General features: G+C 38.5%; 3 protein-coding genes across 8 annotated transcripts; 2 read left to right on the top strand and 1 right to left on the bottom strand.

Annotated features, from left to right (window-relative positions):
- Positions 1-26: 26 nt before the first annotated feature.
- fam168b (family with sequence similarity 168 member B) lies at positions 27-5,310 on the top strand. Of its 2 annotated transcripts, none has more exons than XM_044339886.1 (7): positions 27-170; positions 2,044-2,135; positions 2,245-2,328; positions 3,025-3,119; positions 3,282-3,480; positions 3,569-3,693; positions 3,788-5,310. In XM_044339886.1, the coding sequence occupies exons 2-6, from the start codon at positions 2,066-2,068 to the stop codon at positions 3,679-3,681; spliced, it is 561 nt and encodes a 186-aa protein (XP_044195821.1). In that variant the 5' UTR covers positions 27-170; positions 2,044-2,065; the 3' UTR covers positions 3,682-3,693; positions 3,788-5,310. The 2 variants fall into 2 exon arrangements, with proteins under 2 accessions (XP_044195821.1, XP_044195820.1); XM_044339885.1 differs by having other exon boundaries at positions 2,977-3,119.
- Positions 5,311-7,067: 1,757 nt separating this feature from the next.
- rbbp8 (retinoblastoma binding protein 8) lies at positions 7,068-14,901 on the top strand. 4 transcript variants are annotated; one of them, XM_044340172.1, is made up of 19 exons: positions 7,068-7,235; positions 8,211-8,366; positions 8,528-8,570; positions 8,719-8,814; positions 9,293-9,384; positions 9,987-10,059; positions 10,357-10,538; positions 10,625-10,717; positions 11,306-11,370; positions 11,760-11,827; positions 12,086-12,377; positions 12,658-12,814; positions 13,034-13,122; positions 13,450-13,561; positions 13,734-13,901; positions 14,019-14,064; positions 14,181-14,265; positions 14,357-14,498; positions 14,593-14,901. In XM_044340172.1, exons 2-19 carry the CDS (start codon positions 8,270-8,272, stop codon positions 14,688-14,690), a joined length of 1,998 nt encoding a protein of 665 aa, XP_044196107.1. In that variant the 5' UTR covers positions 7,068-7,235; positions 8,211-8,269; the 3' UTR covers positions 14,691-14,901. The 4 variants fall into 4 exon arrangements, with proteins under 4 accessions (XP_044196107.1, XP_044196103.1, XP_044196104.1 ...); XM_044340168.1 differs by having other exon boundaries at positions 11,303-11,370; XM_044340169.1 differs by lacking the exon at positions 7,068-7,235 and adding an exon at positions 7,415-7,522 and having other exon boundaries at positions 11,303-11,370.
- A 156-nt stretch (positions 14,902-15,057) lies between these two features.
- On the bottom strand, positions 15,058-20,581 carry LOC122972826 (transmembrane protein 241). Of its 2 annotated transcripts, XM_044340173.1 has the most exons (15): positions 20,353-20,580; positions 19,253-19,299; positions 18,894-18,971; positions 18,720-18,801; positions 18,473-18,550; positions 18,279-18,304; positions 18,100-18,151; positions 17,906-17,954; positions 17,325-17,370; positions 17,127-17,162; positions 16,356-16,390; positions 16,146-16,215; positions 15,701-15,794; positions 15,445-15,509; positions 15,058-15,323 (listed from the first exon to the last, which is right to left on the bottom strand). In XM_044340173.1, exons 1-15 carry the CDS (start codon positions 20,422-20,424, stop codon positions 15,260-15,262), a joined length of 894 nt encoding a protein of 297 aa, XP_044196108.1. In that variant the 5' UTR covers positions 20,425-20,580; the 3' UTR covers positions 15,058-15,259. The 2 variants fall into 2 exon arrangements, with proteins under 2 accessions (XP_044196108.1, XP_044196109.1); XM_044340174.1 differs by lacking the exon at positions 19,253-19,299 and having other exon boundaries at positions 20,353-20,581.
- Positions 20,582-20,885: the final 304 nt, after the last annotated feature.

Below are 20,885 nucleotides of genomic sequence, written 5' to 3'. Positions count from 1 at the left end.
ATTTAATATTTTAGAATCGGCCGACCACGTGACAGCACCCGGAAGTGACGCCAGGGTGCTCAAAAGAGTTCAGCAAAGCATCTGGGAGCAAAACACCAGCTAGCTTAATTTCCTTTTTACAGCAGAAGACCACAGGAGAGGACTGCCAGACGGTCAAAAACAGTTAGCATGTAAGTTATTGTGGTTTATTAGCAACATTAGGAGACTTGTGTGTTATGTGTGGGACAGGCTGCCTCCTGAGCTGAGCTGTGCGGCCTGTTGACAAGCTGTCCACATCTGGCTGCTGTCCAGACAGTGCTGCTGTGGGTTTTGCGCGGTCAGGCAGGTGTTTAGCAGGTCAGTGTGTACATCTGAACATACCTGCAGTGGGGGAAAAAACACGCATAATCAATCTTTATGTATAAAACTAATTAATTATAACAAAGCCCCGCTGCGTTCACCTTCGCTCTGCAAACAAAACCTGTCAAAAAGGAAACATGTAACGTCATCTCTGAAAGAAAAACCGTAATACCTTTTTCCTAATTATTAATATCGATCAGGCATATAAGCACAACCATCAAGTATCTCGCTCTTAAAGGTAAAAATAATAAAGTTTTATAATTGCTACTGCGTAGTAGCCTACATGGCGTGTTTGCTGAAGGAAGGGAATAAGAAGAATCAATGCTAAAATCTGCAGTCTAGCTGAGGGCTGCACACTGTTTGAGATATGTCACTGTTGTACATACAGCATATTCAATGAAAATGAGATTTGTTTAAGCTATCACGTCATCACGTCAGCTCTCGTGGTTTCCATTAAAAAAACAGACTGTAAAATTGATTTTTGTTTGTATTCTCCATAATTACAGACGATGCTACATCTGTCATCACTACAGTGGTTTTGCTGTCTTAGCTTCACCTCCAATATGACCTCAAATATTTTGCGTTTATTCGTGTTTAAAATATATTTGAAGGAGCAGTTTTGTAAAAGGATGCAATGCATTCTGGCTACCGCTAGAGGGCAGCACTGAGGGGTGATGTTTGTGTTATGGTAGCACTGGTATTTTTTTTTGTTTTTTCTCCAAATGAGCATCATGTGCAGCAGAAGTAAAGACTACTGGTAATGGAGTTAAGAAAGTTGTATATAAAGAAAGAGAAATCTGAAATGATACATAAATGTATAATCGTGTGTTTTACAGGACTGTTTCATAATGCCTGCATGTATCTTTCAGCTGTAATGTATTGCCATTCCCTCCACAGAATGTCAAAGTGACAAGTGGACAGAGTGAGTGGAAGCACTAGGATTAGGATTAGGATTTTAATTTTTCCTTTATTCCTTTTGTGTAAACCTTCTCCCACAAAATGTGAAAACTCGTGTAAAATATTAATGGACAGCACATTAAAAAATAAAGAATCAATTCTATAAGTTTCATGTGCATGTCCACAAATACACTAGTGAATATCTATACTGACTGTGGTCATCTCATACTGCTTTCTGATATACTTCACTGTTCTTCTCACCAGATAACTATTTTATATCCCCAATACAGTTTTATTGCCCTAAATCATTGTAATCACTGAAATGTAAAAAATTGTGTACGTTATAGGATGTATTGGTGCATTTTTGGCCCCTGGAACATATACATGGAGTAGTTAATCTGCCATAGGTGACAGAGGTGTAATAAATCCTGAAAGAGCTGCAGTAACCCTCAGGAATCTGTGTTAGCCAGGTGCTTTTTTCATCTAACCATAAAGGAAGGAGTCTCTGTATATATGTCTGTCTGTCCTTCGTTTTTCTTGACAACCGTTCATCCGATTGACTTCACACTTGGCGGGTTTATTGCTGAGGACCCATGGAAGTGTAGTATTGAGTGTGAAATTGTTTGGATGAGCGGTTCTCCAGAAAGCTGCAAGCAGCAATATCGGAGGCCAAACAATCGACCCATTCTGAACAGGCATGTTTTGAACGGGCACTGTGCTAGTCACATGCAAAGGTGAAAACATGTTGTTGTGTTCTCAGTTCAGCTGCTATTTGAATTCATATGTCCTATGCTTCTTTTCTTGCAGCCTCTGTGAGCAGTAGACCATAATGAATCCGGTTTACAGCCCTGCACCAACAGGGGTCCCCTTTACCAATACTAAGGGTATAGGCTACCCAGGTAATTTTATGTGTCAGTGATCAGTAAATATCCTAATTGTGAGAAAATGCCTTAAGCCAAGAGGGAAAAAAGGATTTAATTCTGGTTCTGTTTGTTTTGGTCATGGTAGTTGGATTCCCAGTTGGTTACGCAGCAGCTGCGCCAGCGTATAATCCCAGTGTGTACCCAGGAGCAAACCCAGCCTTCTCCAGCGGTAAGAAGAAAGTCCAAGCGGACATTTATAAGACCCACTGTTGTCTGGAGTTTATTAATACATAGATATAGATATTTACAACAAAAGGTTTTGTTGAGATTCATATATCACAGATGCTACAGATACAAAATAAAGTGTATTCAACAATTTTTGTTCAAAGCATTTCATGTTAACTAAGTGTATCATAGGTATAGGTATCTCAAAGTAAAAATACAATCATGCAATGTCCTTTTTTTTTTGAAAAACAACAAAAGTAAAGAAAATTGAGATAGCTTTTTGAAAGAATATGTTTGCACTGTCTCTGGAGTATAAACAGTTTCACTCATTGTCTAATGGAGATGTTTCTAGTTTGTGCTGCAGCAAGGATTTCAACACTTCTTCAAAAAGAATCAGATGAGAAAATAATTGCTTACAGGTTTTATGTAGTTCAAAGTTTCAGTCTGCAGACCTTTCTCTTCAACAAATACACAACACTTTGTCACCTAGTGTTTTCTTGGACAAACTGTATCAGTCATAATATTGGTGGATTAGCTTTAGATTTAAATGAAAGTGGACTGATGTATCATTCCTGCTGTTGTTGCTCCACATCCACTGACTGTATTTTTGATAATCAGCAGCATTAATGTGAAGTTTCTTCCTCCCACCCAGGCTACGCTCCAGGCACTCCTTTCAAAATGTCCTGCTCTCCCAACACAGGGACTGTCCCACCATACTCCTCCTCACCCAACCCCTACCCTGCTGCTGTTTACCCTGTCAGGAGCACCTACCCCCAACAGAACCCCTATGCACAGGTCAGTATGAATATATCATTGATTTAAAAAAAAAAAAAAAAAAAGGTTGAAGATGGCGTCATAATCAAAGATCTAAATTTAAAACTTTGATGCTATAACAGATAATTTTTTGATGTTGCTGTTTCATTTGAACTGTAACATGTTGTTGTTCTGTTGATCCAGGCACTAATACCTTCACAACAACAAGGCACTTATTACACACAGCCTCTGTATGCTGCGCCACCTCATGTTATCCATCACACGACAGTGGTTCAGCCCAACGGGATGCCTGCAGCCATGTATGCCCCGCCGATCCCTCCTCCCCGCCACAACGGTGTTGCCATGGGGATGGTAGCTGGCACCACCATGGCTATGTCAGCTGGTGGGCTGCAGTTTGTTTTATTATTACTATCTCTATTGAATAGAAATGATTGATGTGAATTTACACCGATGCTCACTCTGCTTCTCAGGGACTTTGTTGACGACTCCATCACCAGCGCCTGTCGCTCCCCACCAAGTCACAATGCCCACATATCGGCCTCCTGGCACACCCAGCTACAGCTATGTGCCCCCACAGTGGTGAAGAGAGGGCAGCGTGAGTATGACGTTTAGATGACAGTTATTGTCTACACTTTCACTAGAGATACACACAGTTTATATTTACAGTATACATGTCGTTCTCTCTGCAGGTCAGAGGATGGTAGATATGCATTCACACTCTACTCCAGTGTTTTTTGCTATTGGTGAAGACCTGCTCTGTCGGTGTCTGCCACCAGTTACTCTTCTTCCAGCATAATGTGAATCTGAAACCTAACTACATAGAAAGAGGCCCATTTGGATAGGCAGAGGGGGGTGAAGAATAGATCCATCCCCATGTCCCCTCTTAATGGAATAAGGCTGCATTCCACGCCACACCCCAGCGCCAGCACCTCTACAACCTGCTGCATATCTCACATCAAACGGCAACGCCTCCATGCAAACTTTTTTCGTAGACAGTCATGCAGGTTTTTATAGCTTAAACACTTAAGTGGTGAAAAGGGAGTTTGGAATTTGTTTGTTTGTTGTTTTTTTTTTTTTTTTTTAATTTCGGGGATACATATGATATGATGTTGAGTGCATGTGTATATATAGATATATGAAGTAATGCTAGCTCAATCTACCTGCTGTGACAGATGCAAAATCAACAAAAGGCACACATCCAAAGGAATTTAAAAAAAAAAAGAAAAAAGTAATAATCTGCAATGCTGAATCACCAGTGACCATGTCTTAAATGTGAAAGAAGAAAAAGACGAGAAACGTTTGTTCATGCAAAAACAAAGCTGCACAATCGAGTGCAGACTAAACTGTATTATTTTCACTGCTTTGTGTTTTGGTAAGTGATGCTAGGTTTTTATTATTTCTCTAAGTGATGCAGTGTATGCATTGTGTCTTACCATTTTTGTATTTTAGGAAAAAGATGGGACTTTTAAGTTTGTGCCTCTGACTGATGGCCATTCCAACACTTGATCATTCTAAGTGTTTATATTTTTTTTTTTTCCTGCCATGTCAATCTTTTTAGAAAAAGAGTATCGACTTCTCCAGAAGTCTGAAGCAGCTTTTATTTTCTGTTTGGAACACTTTTGGGTGATATCAATGTTACAACTATTCACTTATTTTAGCCAGACGTATTCTTGGTGGTAAAAAAGTAGAGGAAGCTGTAGGAAATCATTTGCACCCATTCAATGAGAGTGAATGAGCAGGAACAGTTCTGCGTGTAAGTGTATGTGCGTGTATGAAAGCGGATTAAAAAATAGAAACCATTCAAAATGGTGCCATACAGTACAACATGTCTAGAATATTAGACCTACATGTCACAATAATCAATTTGCTCTTAGGGTAGGTCTGAAGCACTACACCATTAAATCACTGCTAACTGTGCACATGTTAGGCAAATATGATATTGTTAAAACTCCATTTGTGAATAGCACTACTGAAGGAAAGCACTAATTCAAAACAGTTTATAAAGATAACCTGACCTTTTGACATTGCTCACTGTTTTACCCACGAGGTTCCAGGCTAACCCACCAATATCACCGTCTCAAGACTTGCTTTTCTATGTTGCCTCAGTCACCTCAGTTAAATAATCTGTTTTGTAAATGTTATTTTTGTGATTTTGGTTCTTGTTTTGTATTCTAAAGAAAGACCAAAAATAAAAACAAATATAAGGATAATATTGTCTTCCCTTATTGTGTCTTTTGGTACTTTTTGACCTTGAACAATGGCAGACAGTCAACAGTACCACAAACGGTTTGCCACTGAGGAAAATATATCTTCACATTAGTAATTACACAACCTCATTCCACAAACTGTTGGATGTATGTTATCCAGATAGATTCAGAATAAGGAATGAAATGTTTGTGTAAATGTTGAAATTGTAAAAAGGAAATAGAATTTCTAATGTGTAAACCATAGTGGTTATTAAAAGCAGGTGTAGGGTTCACTTCATTTGTAATAGCTCTGGTAATTCTTCCAAGTCTTATAGAGTTATGTCTTAGCAAAATAGAACAAAGTGAAGAAGGGAGAATGTGATAATATAGTAGATAGTACAAATGTATACCGCTATAATTAAGAAAATGTAATCATTTGGATTGCTAAAGTACTATACAATGATGTGCCCAAGGAGAAAATTTAAGATGATCAATTGTAGAGGCTAACTATTGGTTCAGTAAGTTCTGAGGTAGTAAGAGACCAAATTAGGAGACAGTAGGACACTTTTGAAAGTATGACGACATAAAGATATGTATTTGAAACAGAAGAGTAAGATATGGCTTGATCTGACATTAACATATATTTTCTTTTTCAATTCTTATGCTCTTCAAATGTGAGGCAGATGTCGAGATAAACAACAAGGCATCTAAAATTCTGCACTATAGTAAGACTCTGGTTGGCCAGAACTGTGGGATGAGACATAGACAAAGGTTTCCTAGATGATGATATGTAATCTACCTGTAAAAAGCAGACCATATACGACCAGTGTGGTATATGGATCAGCAGCAAAGTCTTTTCTTGTGAGGCTGGACGTAATTCAGGCTCAGGCCTTGAGAGCATGTTTAGGGGCAGTGAGAACATCGCCAGTGTGTGCACTGCAAGCTGAGGGAGGAGAAATGCCACTGAGTCTCCGTCAGAGACAGCTGCTTGTAAACCATTGGGTAAATCTCAGGGGGCATGGAGATAGTCATCCAACCAAAAGAGTGTTACAGGCCAGCTGGGAAAGGGAGAGAGCGTAAAAATTAAGTTTTGGATAGACAGGAGGTGCAACAGCAAGAGACTTGGGAGTGCATGAGAAGGAGTTTTGTCCAACTGTAATATGGCCTATAATCCCAGTGTGGATGCTAGAAACTCTGGTGGTAGATTTGAAGTTACTTCAAGTCAAAGCAAGAAATAAAAGTGCAGAAAGGAAAAGGTATTATATAGGAAGAAATTAATAAACAGTGGCAGAAGCACTGGAATTGGGAGACAAGAGGAAGACATTTACATTCCATTCAAAATAGAGTTGGTATAGTTAGAAGTAGAGGAGGAAATAGAAAAGAGGAGACTGTCACGAGTAGGTTAAGAATAGGACACAGTAATCTGAACAGTACACTTCACATTATAGGGAAGCATCCAACTGGTTTTTGTAATCATTGCCAGGTATCAGAAACTGTAGAGTATGTTCTTGTTAATTGCAGGAAATGTGTAGCAGAGAGAAAGGACACGATGGAACAAATGAAAAGATTAGGGCTAACAGGAGCAGGAGTAAAAAATATACTGGAGTGTGGTGATAGGGGGCAAGGCAGAAAGTGCTTTGTCAGATGCCTGATGAGAACAGGGTTAATGAAGAAAATCTGACATACTGGACGCTATAGTATGTATAGGAGTTAACTAACTCCAGAAGATGGCAGTAGTGCTACGTTTAGGATGCAAACTGCCTTTAAAACCCGAGAAAGGAAACGAAGAAGAAGAAGACTCCCCAGCATGCAATTCGGCGCGCGAATTAGGATTTTGTTGTGGAGTTAGCATACATCCATGGGAGTTAATTATCTTCTAACGCTACATTGACATGTTATCTTAACTATTTCATCCTTTATAAACCTTTGTGTCTTTCTTGGACTCGTTGGTGTAAGTCTTGTTCATTTTGAATCTATCTGAGTAACTTCAGCGTATGTTTTGTGTAAAGTTGTTTTGTTTTTCACCCAGGTAAAGCGGTAGGTGCGAATAACCGGTGTTTCGGGTTAACGAGTGACCGTGTTAACTGGTGACTTTCAGCTGAGTAACATTTTTGAGGCTTTTCCAAGGACAGCTACGTGTTCTGTTTGTGTTTCAACAGCTGCCGTCACCACGACACACTCGGCTGAAAGTCACTAGTTAACACGGTCACTTGTTAAACCGAAACACCGGCGGGTTAAGTAAGTTATGGTTAACTTACTTTGAAAAGGAGATGAATAATTCAGTGTTTTGTGTTGTGTACGATGTGTTAGTTAACACTTGGTGTTAATCTGTGGTGTCCAGTGTTATTGTCAAGAGAGCCTCAGTGTGACTTTCCCAGTGTTCACCAACGGTAAGTGTTATAAATTGATGATACGTGATAGGCAACTGGATATATTAGTAGATCAAAGCTAAACTGAAATGAAAAATACTTTCGTCGTTTAATAGCTTAACAAATATAAACTAAGCTACATAACATACGGACGCCAGCTTGTTTCCTAGCACGGTGAAGTCATGACTAGCCCTACTCTGCCTCTGATTGGCTAGTTCTCGTCCTTCGTTGGTCGGGTTGGTTAGGTTTAGGCATGAAGGATAAGATTGGTTAGGGTAAGAATATCAGAGTAAGCCAATCAGAGGCAGAGTTGGGCGGATCATGACTTTGACATCCTGGGAAAAAATATCGCCATAACTCTACAAGGTAGGAAAGTTATGAAGGATATGGGCCAAAATAAGGCTATTGTTCACTATAAACAAAGAGGTATAGCTGAGCTGGCAACACTGAAAGAAGCCTGAGCTCGTAGCATAATTGAGTTATTGAGGGTCCAACATGTGCATGCACTGAATCAGAAATAAACTGAGAAACATGGGATGAAACATATTTTTCCCCAGGTGGTGTTGGCAGATTGTAGCAGGGCTGCTGTTGGCTGAGTTTTGGCAGTGAATGGAGGATGAGCAGCCCGAGCCTGAGCAGCAGGACACCCAAACCAGACCTCTTTGAGGATTTATGGAGGCAACTCGGAGAGTGCCACCAAAATGCACTTCAAGGTAACAGAAACACGATGTACTGTATGTGAGCTTAAAGAGAATTTCCTTATTGGTCTTAATGGATACACAGGTAAGAGTTCAAAGGGATTTCTCTGTAATTATAAGCAACATTAAATGAAACATTAATAAACCTTGAAACCATTTTAAATGTTTTTTTTTAGAACTGGAGGAAAAAGTGAACAAGTTGAAAAAGGAGCGCTGTTTGTGAGTACACCATGTCATTCTACCTTTTTAACGATAATAATGAGACGTGTTTTTGATCAAGGTTTTTACAAGTTATTCATGATCGGTGACATTTAATATCAGATCATCTCCATTAGCTGAACTGACATTGTTGTTTGTTTTTCTGCAGAGATGCACAGAGACTTGAGGTATTTTACAAGCGCAACCAGCAGCTGAAGGAGCAAAACAAAACCCTGCAGGATGCCGTCAGTCTCTTTGAGGAAAGGTAACTTCCTCAAAGACTCATAACATGTCTACTGCCTTTTATACAGTGGTTCCAGCTTTTTTTTGTAGTAAGTAGTAAGTAGTAAGCATGTAGCCAGCACAGCACATTCCTTCTGTTCTTTCACTACAAATTGTAAATTTAAGGTACAATTTATCGTAAAACAAAGACAGAGGTATTTGGCACTCTACCACTCAGGCCTGGTATAGTGGGTTTTTTTTGTTTTTACAGGTGAGCGAATACCAAGCAGTTTAAGGAATAGAAGTTGAATGATAAAAAAGTGTGTTTTTAATTTAATCCATGCACCAAATATGAGTATATGAATATAAGTAGAGAAAGAGATGTGCGCTCTAGTTTTCTTGTCGGCTGATTTTTGGGATTTTTTGTCGTGTAAATTGTATCTTAAAACTGCATAAGCTGAAAAGGTTCTCATTTAAGTTGAAACTATGTAAGATAAAGACAACAACTACCTTGTTTCCAGGCTCCGAGCAGGAGAGTGTGACCGATGTGCCATCTTAGAGGAGAACTTGAAAAACAGCCAAGATCAGAACGAGCGCCTCATCACCAAACTGAGTGAGTTCACTCATTTTTCCTCTTCAACCAATGATACAAAGGGCTGTGATTAAATAGTAATTAGGCTCTTTAAGTGCCTTGTTTTTTCAGTGTGTAGAGTTCAGTGAGTTTTTTTCCAGGCTTGCCTTTTAAGCCACGCTAGTAGCTTGGCACCACTGTGGTCTAGACTGAAATATCTCAACAACTATTAGACTGCCATCAAATTATGTGTACACATTCATGGCTTTTCAGAATGGATCGTAGTAACTTTGGTAATGCCTGAATTTTTCATCTAGTGCCATCATCATGTCAAAATTTAAATTAGTCCAATATTTTGGCTTATACCCAAACTAATGACATTGGAGGAGAAAAGTAAACACAACAGATGTTGGACCAATCAGGACACATCATGTACACTGTTTTCATTCCCATCAGCCTCGTGTATACTTTGTGTTTAGTACCAATTAGCAAATGTTAAAACACTAAACTAAGATGGTGAGCATGCTAAACATTACACCTGCTAAACATCAGCATGTTAACATTGTCATTGTGTACCACAAAATATGGCTCTTGTCATGATAGAGCATAGTTGTGATGTAGTGTGTGTGAAACTTGCTGTGCAGAGCATGAAAGAAACGGCCTTGAGGATGAAAACAGAAAACTTCATGCTGAGCTGCTAAAGTTAAAGATGACCCGGTAAGCTCTTTAGTGTATTACAGCTATGTTTTGTTAAGATGATCTCTTTGACTTTGAATATTAAGATATTTTTATTTAATTTTTTGTTATGTAAAAGCAGCCCAAGACCGCTACAGTACTAAAGGTTTTGTAATGGTGGTTTCTGTTCTGCTTTGATTACAAGTCAGGTTTCAAGTGTCCTCTATACATTTGGGGGCACAGGTTTTTTGTCTGCTAGTGAGTGTTTAAGCTGTGGTGTTCTGCATTTTACAGTGAAGTTTCAGTTCCCCGTTAAGCATCACGTGTTATTTTCATCAGCTCAGGACCCCAAAGGGCCTCATCCCCAGAACAGGAAGAGGGCATCATCCCAGACTCACCGATCCTGCCGAGTTCGCTGCCTGTGGCAAACAAACTGAAGAAACGAAAAAATCTCGACAAAAGCAAGCACGTTCGCTACGCAGAGATACCTCTACCACAGTCTAACAACTCACTCTTCAGTGGTCAGTCTGGTTTATAGTCACTGCCGGACTTTTAATGCTTATTTTTGACCTGCTGAGTCTTCTAACTTATGTTGTCCTTTCTTTAGACCTGAATAAGGAGCCGGTTGATCCAAAGAATCCTGGAAGAGCAGAAGTGCTTGTACCCAATACATGTGAATTGGACACATCCCAGATTTTAAGTATGATTTCAAGCCCTGCTCCCCAATTATATCATCATTTAAAATTAAGAAACATGAAGAAATGTGAAAACAGGAAGCCTTTACTTATAGAATTGGAAACAGTTTTTTTCAGTATGTCCTTCCTTCCATGTGCACCATGAGTGTCTCTTGGTGGTTTTGGGTTTTTTTTGGGTTTTTTTTAGATTATTTAAATAAATTTGTATTTCAGGATGCAGTTTTTTTTAGTTCCTACTGCAACAACTGACAACATTTATCTACACACACACACACCCTATCTGCCTTATTCACATGCACAGACAGAGGCGTTGCTGTAAATTCACCCTATCTGCTCAGATTCAGTTCTAGTGTTTGGTTAGACTACCACTCTACTCACAGGACTGGTGAATGAAAACTCAAAAATAAAACACATTAGCATCTTTTCTCCCCTTGCATCACAGATTTGACTTGATGATAATTTAATCATTTTGGCCGCCTGGGTTTTGAAGTTAAACATTTTCAGTTGCTATATGTGCCAAGTTGCTGACTTTGATTGTGAGATGTGTAAACGGTGTTGCAACTTGTTTGAACAGATGCGTCTCGTTTCAGAAGACGACATTATGGAAGAGGCGATAGCAGAAACCTGTGGCCTAGAACTTCTTAACAAGCCTTACATGGTAGGTTCATATACATGGAATGTAATCAGTGATTATAATTCATGTGTTTGGCGCTTTAAGAGAGATGCTGTTGAGTAGGTGACTTCCATTAGTTGACAGCTGGAGTCAAACATACAGATTTACTGTTGAAATTCTTCCACAGATTGTAGGAAAATCAGTCCAAAAGAGTCATTTCATTGTGTTTTGTAAAGGAAGCAGCTTGGAAGTAAATCCTGAAAATATGTCTTATCTTTCAACTTCTACTGTCATCCTTGTTTTTTGTTTTGTTTTGTTTTTTTACAGGAAATTCACTGTGCACTGAATAGCTATTTCTTAGCACAGACATTCAGACTCATTCAGTACTTATTAGGATCATATCCGTAATCTTTTGATCTGTTTTCTCTTCTCAGAACACTGAGACAACTGAAGTTCAGCAAAGCAGCTCAACATCTCCCTGGAAGTGTGATGTTCGTTTAAAGTAAGGACATCAGCAGTGTGAACACTCATCTGCAGCCTATTGTGTCTGTACTGTGAGCAAGAACTAACACCAAAGTCATAAATTTATAAATTCTACAGTAGAAGTAAATACAAAACTATATGAAAAATTCCAACTTTGGCGCATCAATAAAAGACACTGGCAGCAATGTGTGCCTGAGCTGTTCCCTGATTATATACATCATCAGTTTTGAAACCAAGCATCCAGATCACTCAGCCATATTTGTTTCCTTCCATAAAGGCCTTACCGCTCCTCCTCCTCTGCATCCACACTGATCCACAGTCCAGACTCGACCACAGTGAGGTCCCCGTCTCTGCTCCCTCGTGCCAAACGCTTCCCAGAAGAGGCCTCCATTTGCAAAGCCAAACGGAAGAAGGACAGTGACCCAGAGGTGTGGGAGGAGGACAAACAAGGAATCCAGAGAAGTATAGACAAACAGAAGGAAGACCAGCACGTAGAACCTGAACCAGTCAAAAGAACCTCCGCACCTTTAAGCAGTCAAAGCTTCAAGAAGGAGCCATCTGTCTGCAAGGTTAGATCTGTGTTCAAAACTCTCTCACTTCTCAGCCAGCATGTCTGTTAGCAAAGGTGAACTTCAGCACTATTTTTAAATGTAAAGTGTCCTGCTTCCTTTTAAAAGAAATCTTTTGGCCCACACAGTTTTGGTAAAGAATGTTATTTACTTGTGACGTCCATGGAACACAGCGCTCCACACTGATGGCATTTTAGCTGCTAAAAAAAAAAGTTAGATAAGCAGAACAGAATAATAATTCCGTGTGGTTTTAAAATGTCATGCCTTTAACATTGAACAGGTTCAGTCAGCACAGAATGGCACTTTCAGCGAAAGGCCAAACATTTCCTGTGCAAGTCCTACTTTCAAGAAGCCAAATGGGAACGTTAGAGAACGAGCGAACCAGAGAAGAAACCCACTGCAGGATCTGAACAACGTACAACATGATGCAGAAGATGGTAAGTTCTCTCACGTCTGATGGCCTCAGCAATGCAAGAATTTGGATGACGGTCCTTTCTTTGTTCTGATTGAAGACAAAACCAATTAAAAATGTAAAGCATGGGCACAAATGTTTTCTGATCCTTTAAGACTTTTAGCATAATTAACTACATATTGTACAGTTTGATATGTCTCCTTAGAGTGCTTTGTTCATTTTGCCCCTCACTGTGCTTTTGCAGCTGAAAGAAAGCACAAAGTGGAGCCCATGTGGAGCATCGACCCCGCGCTCGCCCTGTCCATGTACGACAGTGAGTGGAGAGAAGACGAGGTGCAGTCACATGATCTGCTACACAGCTACAGTCACTGGGTCCATTTTACTGACCTGTGAAGCTCATTTTACTCCATTTTTTTTGTCAAATGTCAACTTGATAACTTTGAGTTTGAGTTGGTAGTATGGTTAAGCAAATATCTTGTTAATATCCTGTTAGAAAATGTCAACTTATGACTTATGCTGTGAATTTATATGAAAAGATTTGATCAGGAATCTACATTCTGGATAAGTTATATTTTGTTGCTAATGTTCATCTGAATATCTTCTTTTGGATATGTTTGAGAAGTGGAGTCTCTTACATCAGGCTGTTTATCTGTATTTTAGCAAAAGGAAGAGCAATACACTCACGGGCAGTTAGTAGATTCAGACTGCACTTGGGTCAGCCACAGCTTACTCCAGAATCGGGGAGAAGACAGCCAGGACAGAGAAGATGGAGGTAAATATAACTAAACAAATGTTTGGTCACTCACTTATTGTCGATACAAGCTGTTGATCTCTTACTCTAACAGGTCTTTTTGATTGATTGCATTTGTGCAAAACATGTAAAATGTGCTGAGAAGAAATAAATCATAGGTCTTATAATTCATTTCTGTGTTTTGGTTTTCAAGGGCTAGGCGAGAAGGCAAATGACAGTTTGGAACAAATGTTTGACACCACAGCCTACGGGGAGTACAAATCTTTCAGCAGTTCACACGTAGGCAAGAGCCAGCCATGTGATGATGATGATGATGAGGAGGAGGAGGAGGAGGAAGAAGAGGAGGAGGACGACAACGATGGTATGCTTTTAGATAGAGAAACTTGTCATCATGTAATTTGACCAGTATGTCTGTGTTTGACGTCGGATGTAAATTTTTTGTGTCCTTGGTTTTTTTTTTTTTCTTCTTTCAAACAAGATGCTCCAGGGAGCACTCCAGGTCACAGGAAAGGGCACAAAGCACGGTGAGAAACACTTCCTCACTATTACTGTTAGTTTGAATATATATTATATTATACATCAACTCATTCAGAACTTGTCAGTTTGCCACAACTCTAAGTTTTCTCTCTCTTTGGATTAGACCAACATATGCACATGTGGTGGTAGTTCGCAAGAAAGATGAGAGAAGGAAACTGAAGGGAACTACCTGCAAGGAATGTGAAGTTGTAAGTATTGTTTATTAAACTGAATATAAAACATATTTTAAGATGGATCATATTTTAAGGATGATGATGATGATGATTTATTTTCTCACAGTATTACGCTCATCTCCCAGAGGAGGAGAAACAGAAGAAGTTGTCGGAATGCTCAAGGCACCGTTTTCTTTATATTCCTCCTTCCACTCCTGAAAACTTCTGGGAAGTTGGTTTTCCGTCAACTCAAACATGCATCGAAAGAGGTAATATAACAGCAGACATTTTCACATTCATGAAAAAACACAGAAATCATAGCACCACACTGAACCCTGAGAGCTATTATTCCTTGTTTTGTAGGTTATATCAAGGAAGAGAAGAATCCACAGGCGCGTTCCCGGAGAAGACAACCTTTCAATGCTTTATTCTCCCCAAAGAAAAACCAGCAGGAGAGCTAAAAAGTAGTTTTTCTCTGTAGGGCTGCTTGAATCGGCCCATTTACAGAGAAAAACATATGAAGAACAGGCTTTTACTGAGGAGTACAATGAAGCACTGTTTTATACATCGAGGATGATTATGCATCATCTTCTTTTCTGTCTATATGTACAGATTTTATTTTTGTTGAGTGAGTATGTTTGGGACATGCTGAATAAATAAAAAATAACTACAGGTAAACGGAGTGTTGTAAATGCTGATTACCATGTTATAATGTCAACAGGACATCATCAGATGCTGCAGTTCATTCAGATTTTTAAAGGAAATGGATTTTACACCTGAGTTTACCTTCATCATCTGGACTAAAACAAACTTTGCTCAACATACACATCAGTGAAATCTTAAAGTTTAATATGAAATATATTATTTTGTTGACATGTGAGATTAAAGCATATTGTAAAGGCAATAGGTACAGACAAGATAAGTTTATTTGGTCAGCAGATAAGAAATTACAAAAATGAAAAAATATATCTATTTCCCAGAAAATAATCTCTTAAAGAAGTGCAAGTAAGGCTCATCGTCTGTTGTCTTTTTACAACTGAGCTTCTCTCTCTGAGTACACCAGCAGGGCTTCTCCAACATGGCTGATGACCACACTGCAACAATAACGAACAGAAACCACATCAGCACTGCAGGTCTAATACAAACAAACTCAGATTTCTTAGCAGTTATTTATACACTTCAGCACCTAAATCTCATTGTGGGGGAGGTACTTACCATATGAGAGATGGAGCATTAATCTCTGTGTAGAAAACTAATGGAGAGAGGGACATGGCAGTAACCTGGGAAGAAAGTTAGCAAAAACAGTTACTTCCTGTTAGGCAGCAGGTCAGCCCGTTTCGAATTTTACTAATTACAATTCACTCTGTCTTTTTTGTGTGAATTATGACTGTGTTGGCTGTGAGCCTCTAGAAGTGCACCGTGCTACAAATCCTTTCATGCTTATATATGACGAAGAAAATAAGAAAATCACCTTAGACAAAAAAATCCACACTGCAAAGTGCTCGAGAGATAATCCACTTTTTAGTTTGACTGTGGTCAACAGCAACAAAAACCCCAGCAAAGCACTGTGAAATAACACACAATTTATTATGAGAGTGGGTTGGTGAATTCAAATATTAAGGCTTTGCTGCTGCTGTAACACTTCTCCAGAATGTTCAAACACATGTCTGTATGTATGTGTGACCATGTAAAGATAGAACTGGACATGCAGGCCTCAACATCTTATAAATAGTCTTAAATCTTTCTTTTTAGATCCCACAAGGTTATGCAGACTGTTTTTTGACAATTGTTTGCCACAAAAATAGTCTCAATGCAAAATCCTGGAGTCCTATTTTTATAACAAACTTGGATAGCTTTATTCAATATACATAAACTAAAAAAAAACTATTAATCCTCTACAGATTGAAAGGATTCACCTGGCGCAGCAACCACAGTGAAATGTGTGGGACTGAAGGGAGGGAAACTCCAAGGCACCCATGAGGTCACCTGCAGAGAGGCAAAGGTCAGTTTGCGAGGTGCACATGTATATATTATAACTTTTAATCTGTTGTCATGGAATGCCACAATGCAGACCATGTAACCAATGTAAATATCTCCATCGCACAACTGTACATGATCATTCTTACCTGTTGGGTGAGCAGCGACGGCCAGCAGCAGTACACTATTGTTAAAGGAAAACACTAGAATTAGTCTCTAATAACACCTGAAGCTGCAGTTGGTGCAACTATTTGAAAAAAACACTGGACTTGTAACTTAAGAGTCTCCTTCTAACTCACCACAGAGTCAACTGATGTGCATTAAGAGTCTATAAATATTTAAGTATATTCAGAATATTGTCTGCAAGTAAGCTATTATTTATATCTATATGTAGTTGGAAATTCCTTCTGCACATTAATTTATAAATGTCCTCCAAACCTTGATGATGAGCAAACCCTCCAGACTTTCTGTTCTACTATATTAGGACTGACTTCATAGGAAAAGGGATGTATGAGTTTTCTTGGAAACTTTAAGTCATCGTGCATCATAGAGTTCCATGAAGACCATCAGTATGTTGCATTGAGGTTATTTTGAGACAATAGCAAACTTTCTGAAAGGAAGTGAATCTCTAAAATGAAAGGCAATATAGACCAATGAGAAAATAGTTCTGCAGGTACAGTATGATGTACAAGTACTGTAGTAATTGTATTCAAAACCTTTTAAAGAATTTGAGTTTAGATCATTTTAGACATTTCAAAACTTTGTCAGAGTGTGCAAATTCACAATGGCTTTCATCCCTAAATTAAAGTGGTTTTCTGCTTATTTTGTATCCAAAGTAATACTCCAACAGTAATATTTCTGTATTTGTTACTACACCACAAATTCAGCATCACATCCAGATCATTTAGATTTATTCTTACCTGAACAAATAGTTAATGCACTGCTGCTCAAGGTCACTACAACAAAAACATCACAAGTGTCTTCAGTGAAGCGTCATGCGGCGTGAAAATGTGTGGAAAAAATAACAACTTTTCAGTGAAAACAGGAACATGCGTTAGTGTTAACTATTTATATGTTTTCTACTACCATCAAATATGCATCACTGTGTTTAGACTTACCTCAAATTACTGGATTTGTAGTGAATTTGAAACACTCTGTATGCACCTGAAAAAAATCAAAAATATCCTATTAGGTTTCCTAAACCACTTATAGAGCCACACTGATTTAACATTACACAAAAAATCCTGCAACATATGTCTAGTATCTGGTAAATCTGTAATTTTCAAGGTGACACCACTGATGTTTCTACTGTAATCTAATTTAGTTTGGGTCTAAACTAACTTTATGTTTCTTCTAATTATCTGTGGTGTCCCTCAAGACTCAGACCTGGGGCCACTATTCTTTCCTTTATGTAATCCCAGAGCTATTTCACTGAATCATCACAGTTTATTCTCATGACATTTATACTAAACTCTTTCTCCAAATCTCACACACATGGCTGCATTAAATTGAACCTCTCATATTATTTCATAAAGAAAATGAAACATTTGTTTGTTTGTTTGACTACATGGTTTGTGTTTTTTTTGTCTGTTTGTTTGTTTTTTGTATCACGAGACTGAATAAATGATTAAACATATATATACATATATTTACAACCACAGATTCTTTAAAACTTAAATAAATTAAAATCAACACTTACCAACACAGAACAGATGACCAACAGCCCACAGGTAACCGCTATGGTCGACCTACAAAGACGGCAAACATGTAAATGGATTGGTTTATGGCACTAATTGATCAAAAACACTTGGATGTATGATGCCAAGTACAACACTTGATCTAGCACAGTCAATAAGAAGTAATGTACAACATTTGATAATGAGGAATTATTACCTGAGGATCATAGAGGGGAAGGTTGATGGCTGAAAGCAGCATGAGACATATGCTACACGAGGAAGAAGCACAATTAAACATGTCGTCTCGTTATTGGAAGGTGGGAAATTTTCATCTTTGTGCTTTTTTTTAAATATCATGTTGTTTGTTCTAGTTTCTTTACTGAGCACAGCACAAACCTGATCAATTTCAGCCACTGCGTCTTCTGTTGTTAAAAAGAGAAATCAAAACAGCAGGTCAAAGTGAGATATATTGTAGTTAAAGCTTGTACAACATAAGACTATTCAAGGTGTTTGAGCAGCGGTGTTGGTCTGCTTCCTTTAACTTATCATGAATAAGATGAGGGAGTATAGTTGTATATAGTCACACTTACCTCTCTGTGGACAACCTTCAGGATTACGTAACTGACAACATGAGAGGAATTCTGAAGAGTGAAGAAGAGAGGAATGTCCTGGATGAGGAAGAAAAGCAGAGTTTTATCAAAACCACTGAAAAATCAGCCCATAGATGCAACCTGTATTAATGTAGAGCAAAGCAACAATCTGCTGTAGTATTCAGGATACAGTTATTGTATTGTGTTACTGACATTAAATCTACAGCTTAGGGGATATGTTGCTTACTATGCGTGATAAGGCCCTGGAACCAGCATATATGTTTCCCACAAACAGGAGGGAGCCTGGAAGCCAGGAAAGAGCAGCTGATCTGAAACAGAACATTCAAACATATCAAACGAAGATCCTCACCGAGCAGCTGAACATCAATCCTACAGTTGTCTAAGGAAAGAAAAAAAGTACCTGGTGATGCGGCTCATTTCCACCCATCCCAGCTTTCCAGAGAGTAGAAGCAGGACAGCGCCGATAAATGTCTGCCATCTGAGCCAATGTACATTTGTTTTGTTAGCGAACATAAAACAGCAGGTTTCATGTATGCAGTTAGTATTTTTTCTGTCATTTAGATAGTAGAACATTGATAAAATAATTAAAATACACAGTTCAATTCTCTTATTCAGTGCCAGTTCAGATTCGTTTCCAACAACTGTTATCAAAGTTTAGTTCTGAAATGTTGTATGAAAGACTCAAATGTAACATTTGACCTTTTTTAATTCCATGTACTAATTCAGAAAGAGACGTCACATTTAAATTCAGCTACTCACCCTTGAAATAAGGTTGGATAGGTGAATTTCAACACAGACAAGACAAACTGAAAAAAAAAGAGAATTTAGGTTTTAGGTCTAATTTTGACTTTCACACCTTGGATTTGACTTTTCTGGGCTGCCTGCAAGATTACAGGCTGAGCCGATAGATGGATGATGGACAAGTACACTAATGTAAATATCCCTCTCAGTTCCCTTATCATGGTGGTCACGTATTTAAATTTGTTTTCATCTTTGCATTGACTCTTACTCTCTGTGTTTCCACTTTATTGTCATCCTTCTCACACTAGGAGATACTTAATCACTGGCACCAAACCCCTTTCAAAATTCTACCATTTTAATCTGCACACAAACTTAACTACAGATATGTTTTTGTATTATTAGTGGGAGTCACTCTTCCATTCTGCATACAGTCCTTCTCACACAACACAAAGCAGCTTTTCAGTGAAATGTCATTTTTACAACATTTTTCATCCTTTTTATTTTCATTTGCTACAGATGTTTTCTACAAAGATAAGAGTTGAGATTGTGTTGACAGTCCTGCTGTGATGGCTCAGGCTCACGCCTGATTCGTAACAGCAATTCGAAAAGGCTCTTAAGGGTTACATTGCAATTTTCCAGATTTTTCAAAGACATAAGTCACGTTCTCTACACTTTTTCACGTCAAGGACAACTGAACTGACACAAATGAGACCTCAGACCTTCATCTGATAAGATTTTGTCCCAGGGTCCCCCATCTGATAAGATGTTTACTTTTAGATGATTTATTACAGCAAGTTCATGAACCCCATGACCAAAATAGTCATAAATTTTGTCACTTATGGATGAAATTATATTGAAAATAAATTGTTCCCCATTTTACTGGGACCCCCTCAAGGACCCATGGAGGTCCGCGGACCCCACTTTGAGAACCGCACGTTGTGAATACAGGAATTGAGATGGAGCTTTGCTGTCTTTAACCTGTATTTTTGATGAATGTAAGCACAATAAACTGGTTTTTAATTAAAAAATTAAAAAGTCACACTGTATTTTTAACTCTGCTGAGACAGAATGTGATTATCTCCAAACTAATGTTGTTTCCAATCCACCTTTTCACTCACCTTATTCGTGAAATAGGATACAACGAAAACGAAGCTAAACGCAAAACCAGTGATGTATCTTTTCCACTGCATGTTGACCTGCCGACACACTGCAGCGGGAACATGCTTCCTACATTACAAATACTACATTTTGCTACATGTAGCCTGTTTCAAACTAGAGACATTTTAAGATCGGAAACTTCCCTCACAGTCCCAGATGACACGTCAAGACGTCGCGGGACAAAGATCGTCTATTCTAGGGTGATATTTCACTGCCCCAAATGTGCGTCACGCGTTTACTCATTTTTTGAAGGACATTTTTTGCAGAAAAACAAAAATAACAATATGTTTTGTGGTATGTTCTTCATCTGCAGTTAGAAAGTATTAAATATGTACGAGAAAAGAGAGCAAGTTCGCTACTATCAAATATTTAATTGGGCTTACATGAACCTCAGGACTTGTATGGAGTCATGGTAGAGGTAAAATGATTAATTGATTAATCACGTAGTCAGTTGACAGAACATTAGCCAGCTATTTTGATAATAAATTAATCA

The sequence above is a fragment of the Thunnus albacares genome, chromosome 21 (assembly GCF_914725855.1).
Source record: "Thunnus albacares chromosome 21, fThuAlb1.1, whole genome shotgun sequence".
NCBI classification, from domain to species: Eukaryota; Metazoa; Chordata; class Actinopteri; order Scombriformes; family Scombridae; genus Thunnus; species Thunnus albacares.
Note: the sequence above shows the minus strand (reverse complement) of the source record. Positions and strands in the feature narration are given on the sequence as shown.

Excerpts from the sequence above, each read along its gene's own strand:
- fam168b (XM_044339885.1), top strand. The coding sequence starts at position 2,066 with ATGAATCCGGTTTACAGCCCTGCACCAACAGGGGTCCCCTTTACCAAT. Across the intron at positions 2,136-2,244 it reads TAAGGGTATAGGCTACCCAG|TTGGATTCCCAGTTGGTTAC; the intron begins GTAATTTTATGT and ends TGGTCATGGTAG. Across the intron at positions 3,481-3,568 it reads CACCATGGCTATGTCAGCTG|GGACTTTGTTGACGACTCCA; the intron begins GTGGGCTGCAGT and ends TCTGCTTCTCAG.
- rbbp8 (XM_044340168.1), top strand. The coding sequence starts at position 8,270 with ATGAGCAGCCCGAGCCTGAGCAGCAGGACACCCAAACCAGACCTCTTT. Across the intron at positions 9,385-9,986 it reads GCGCCTCATCACCAAACTGA|AGCATGAAAGAAACGGCCTT; the intron begins GTGAGTTCACTC and ends CTTGCTGTGCAG. Across the intron at positions 12,378-12,657 it reads AGGAGCCATCTGTCTGCAAG|GTTCAGTCAGCACAGAATGG; the intron begins GTTAGATCTGTG and ends AACATTGAACAG.
- LOC122972826 (XM_044340173.1), bottom strand. The coding sequence starts at position 20,424 with ATGCAGTGGAAAAGATACATCACTGGTTTTGCGTTTAGCTTCGTTTTC. Across the intron at positions 18,551-18,719 it reads CCAGGGCCTTATCACGCATA|GACATTCCTCTCTTCTTCAC; the intron begins GTAAGCAACATA and ends TTCCTCATCCAG. Across the intron at positions 18,152-18,278 it reads CAGTGGCTGAAATTGATCAG|CATATGTCTCATGCTGCTTT; the intron begins GTTTGTGCTGTG and ends TTCCTCGTGTAG.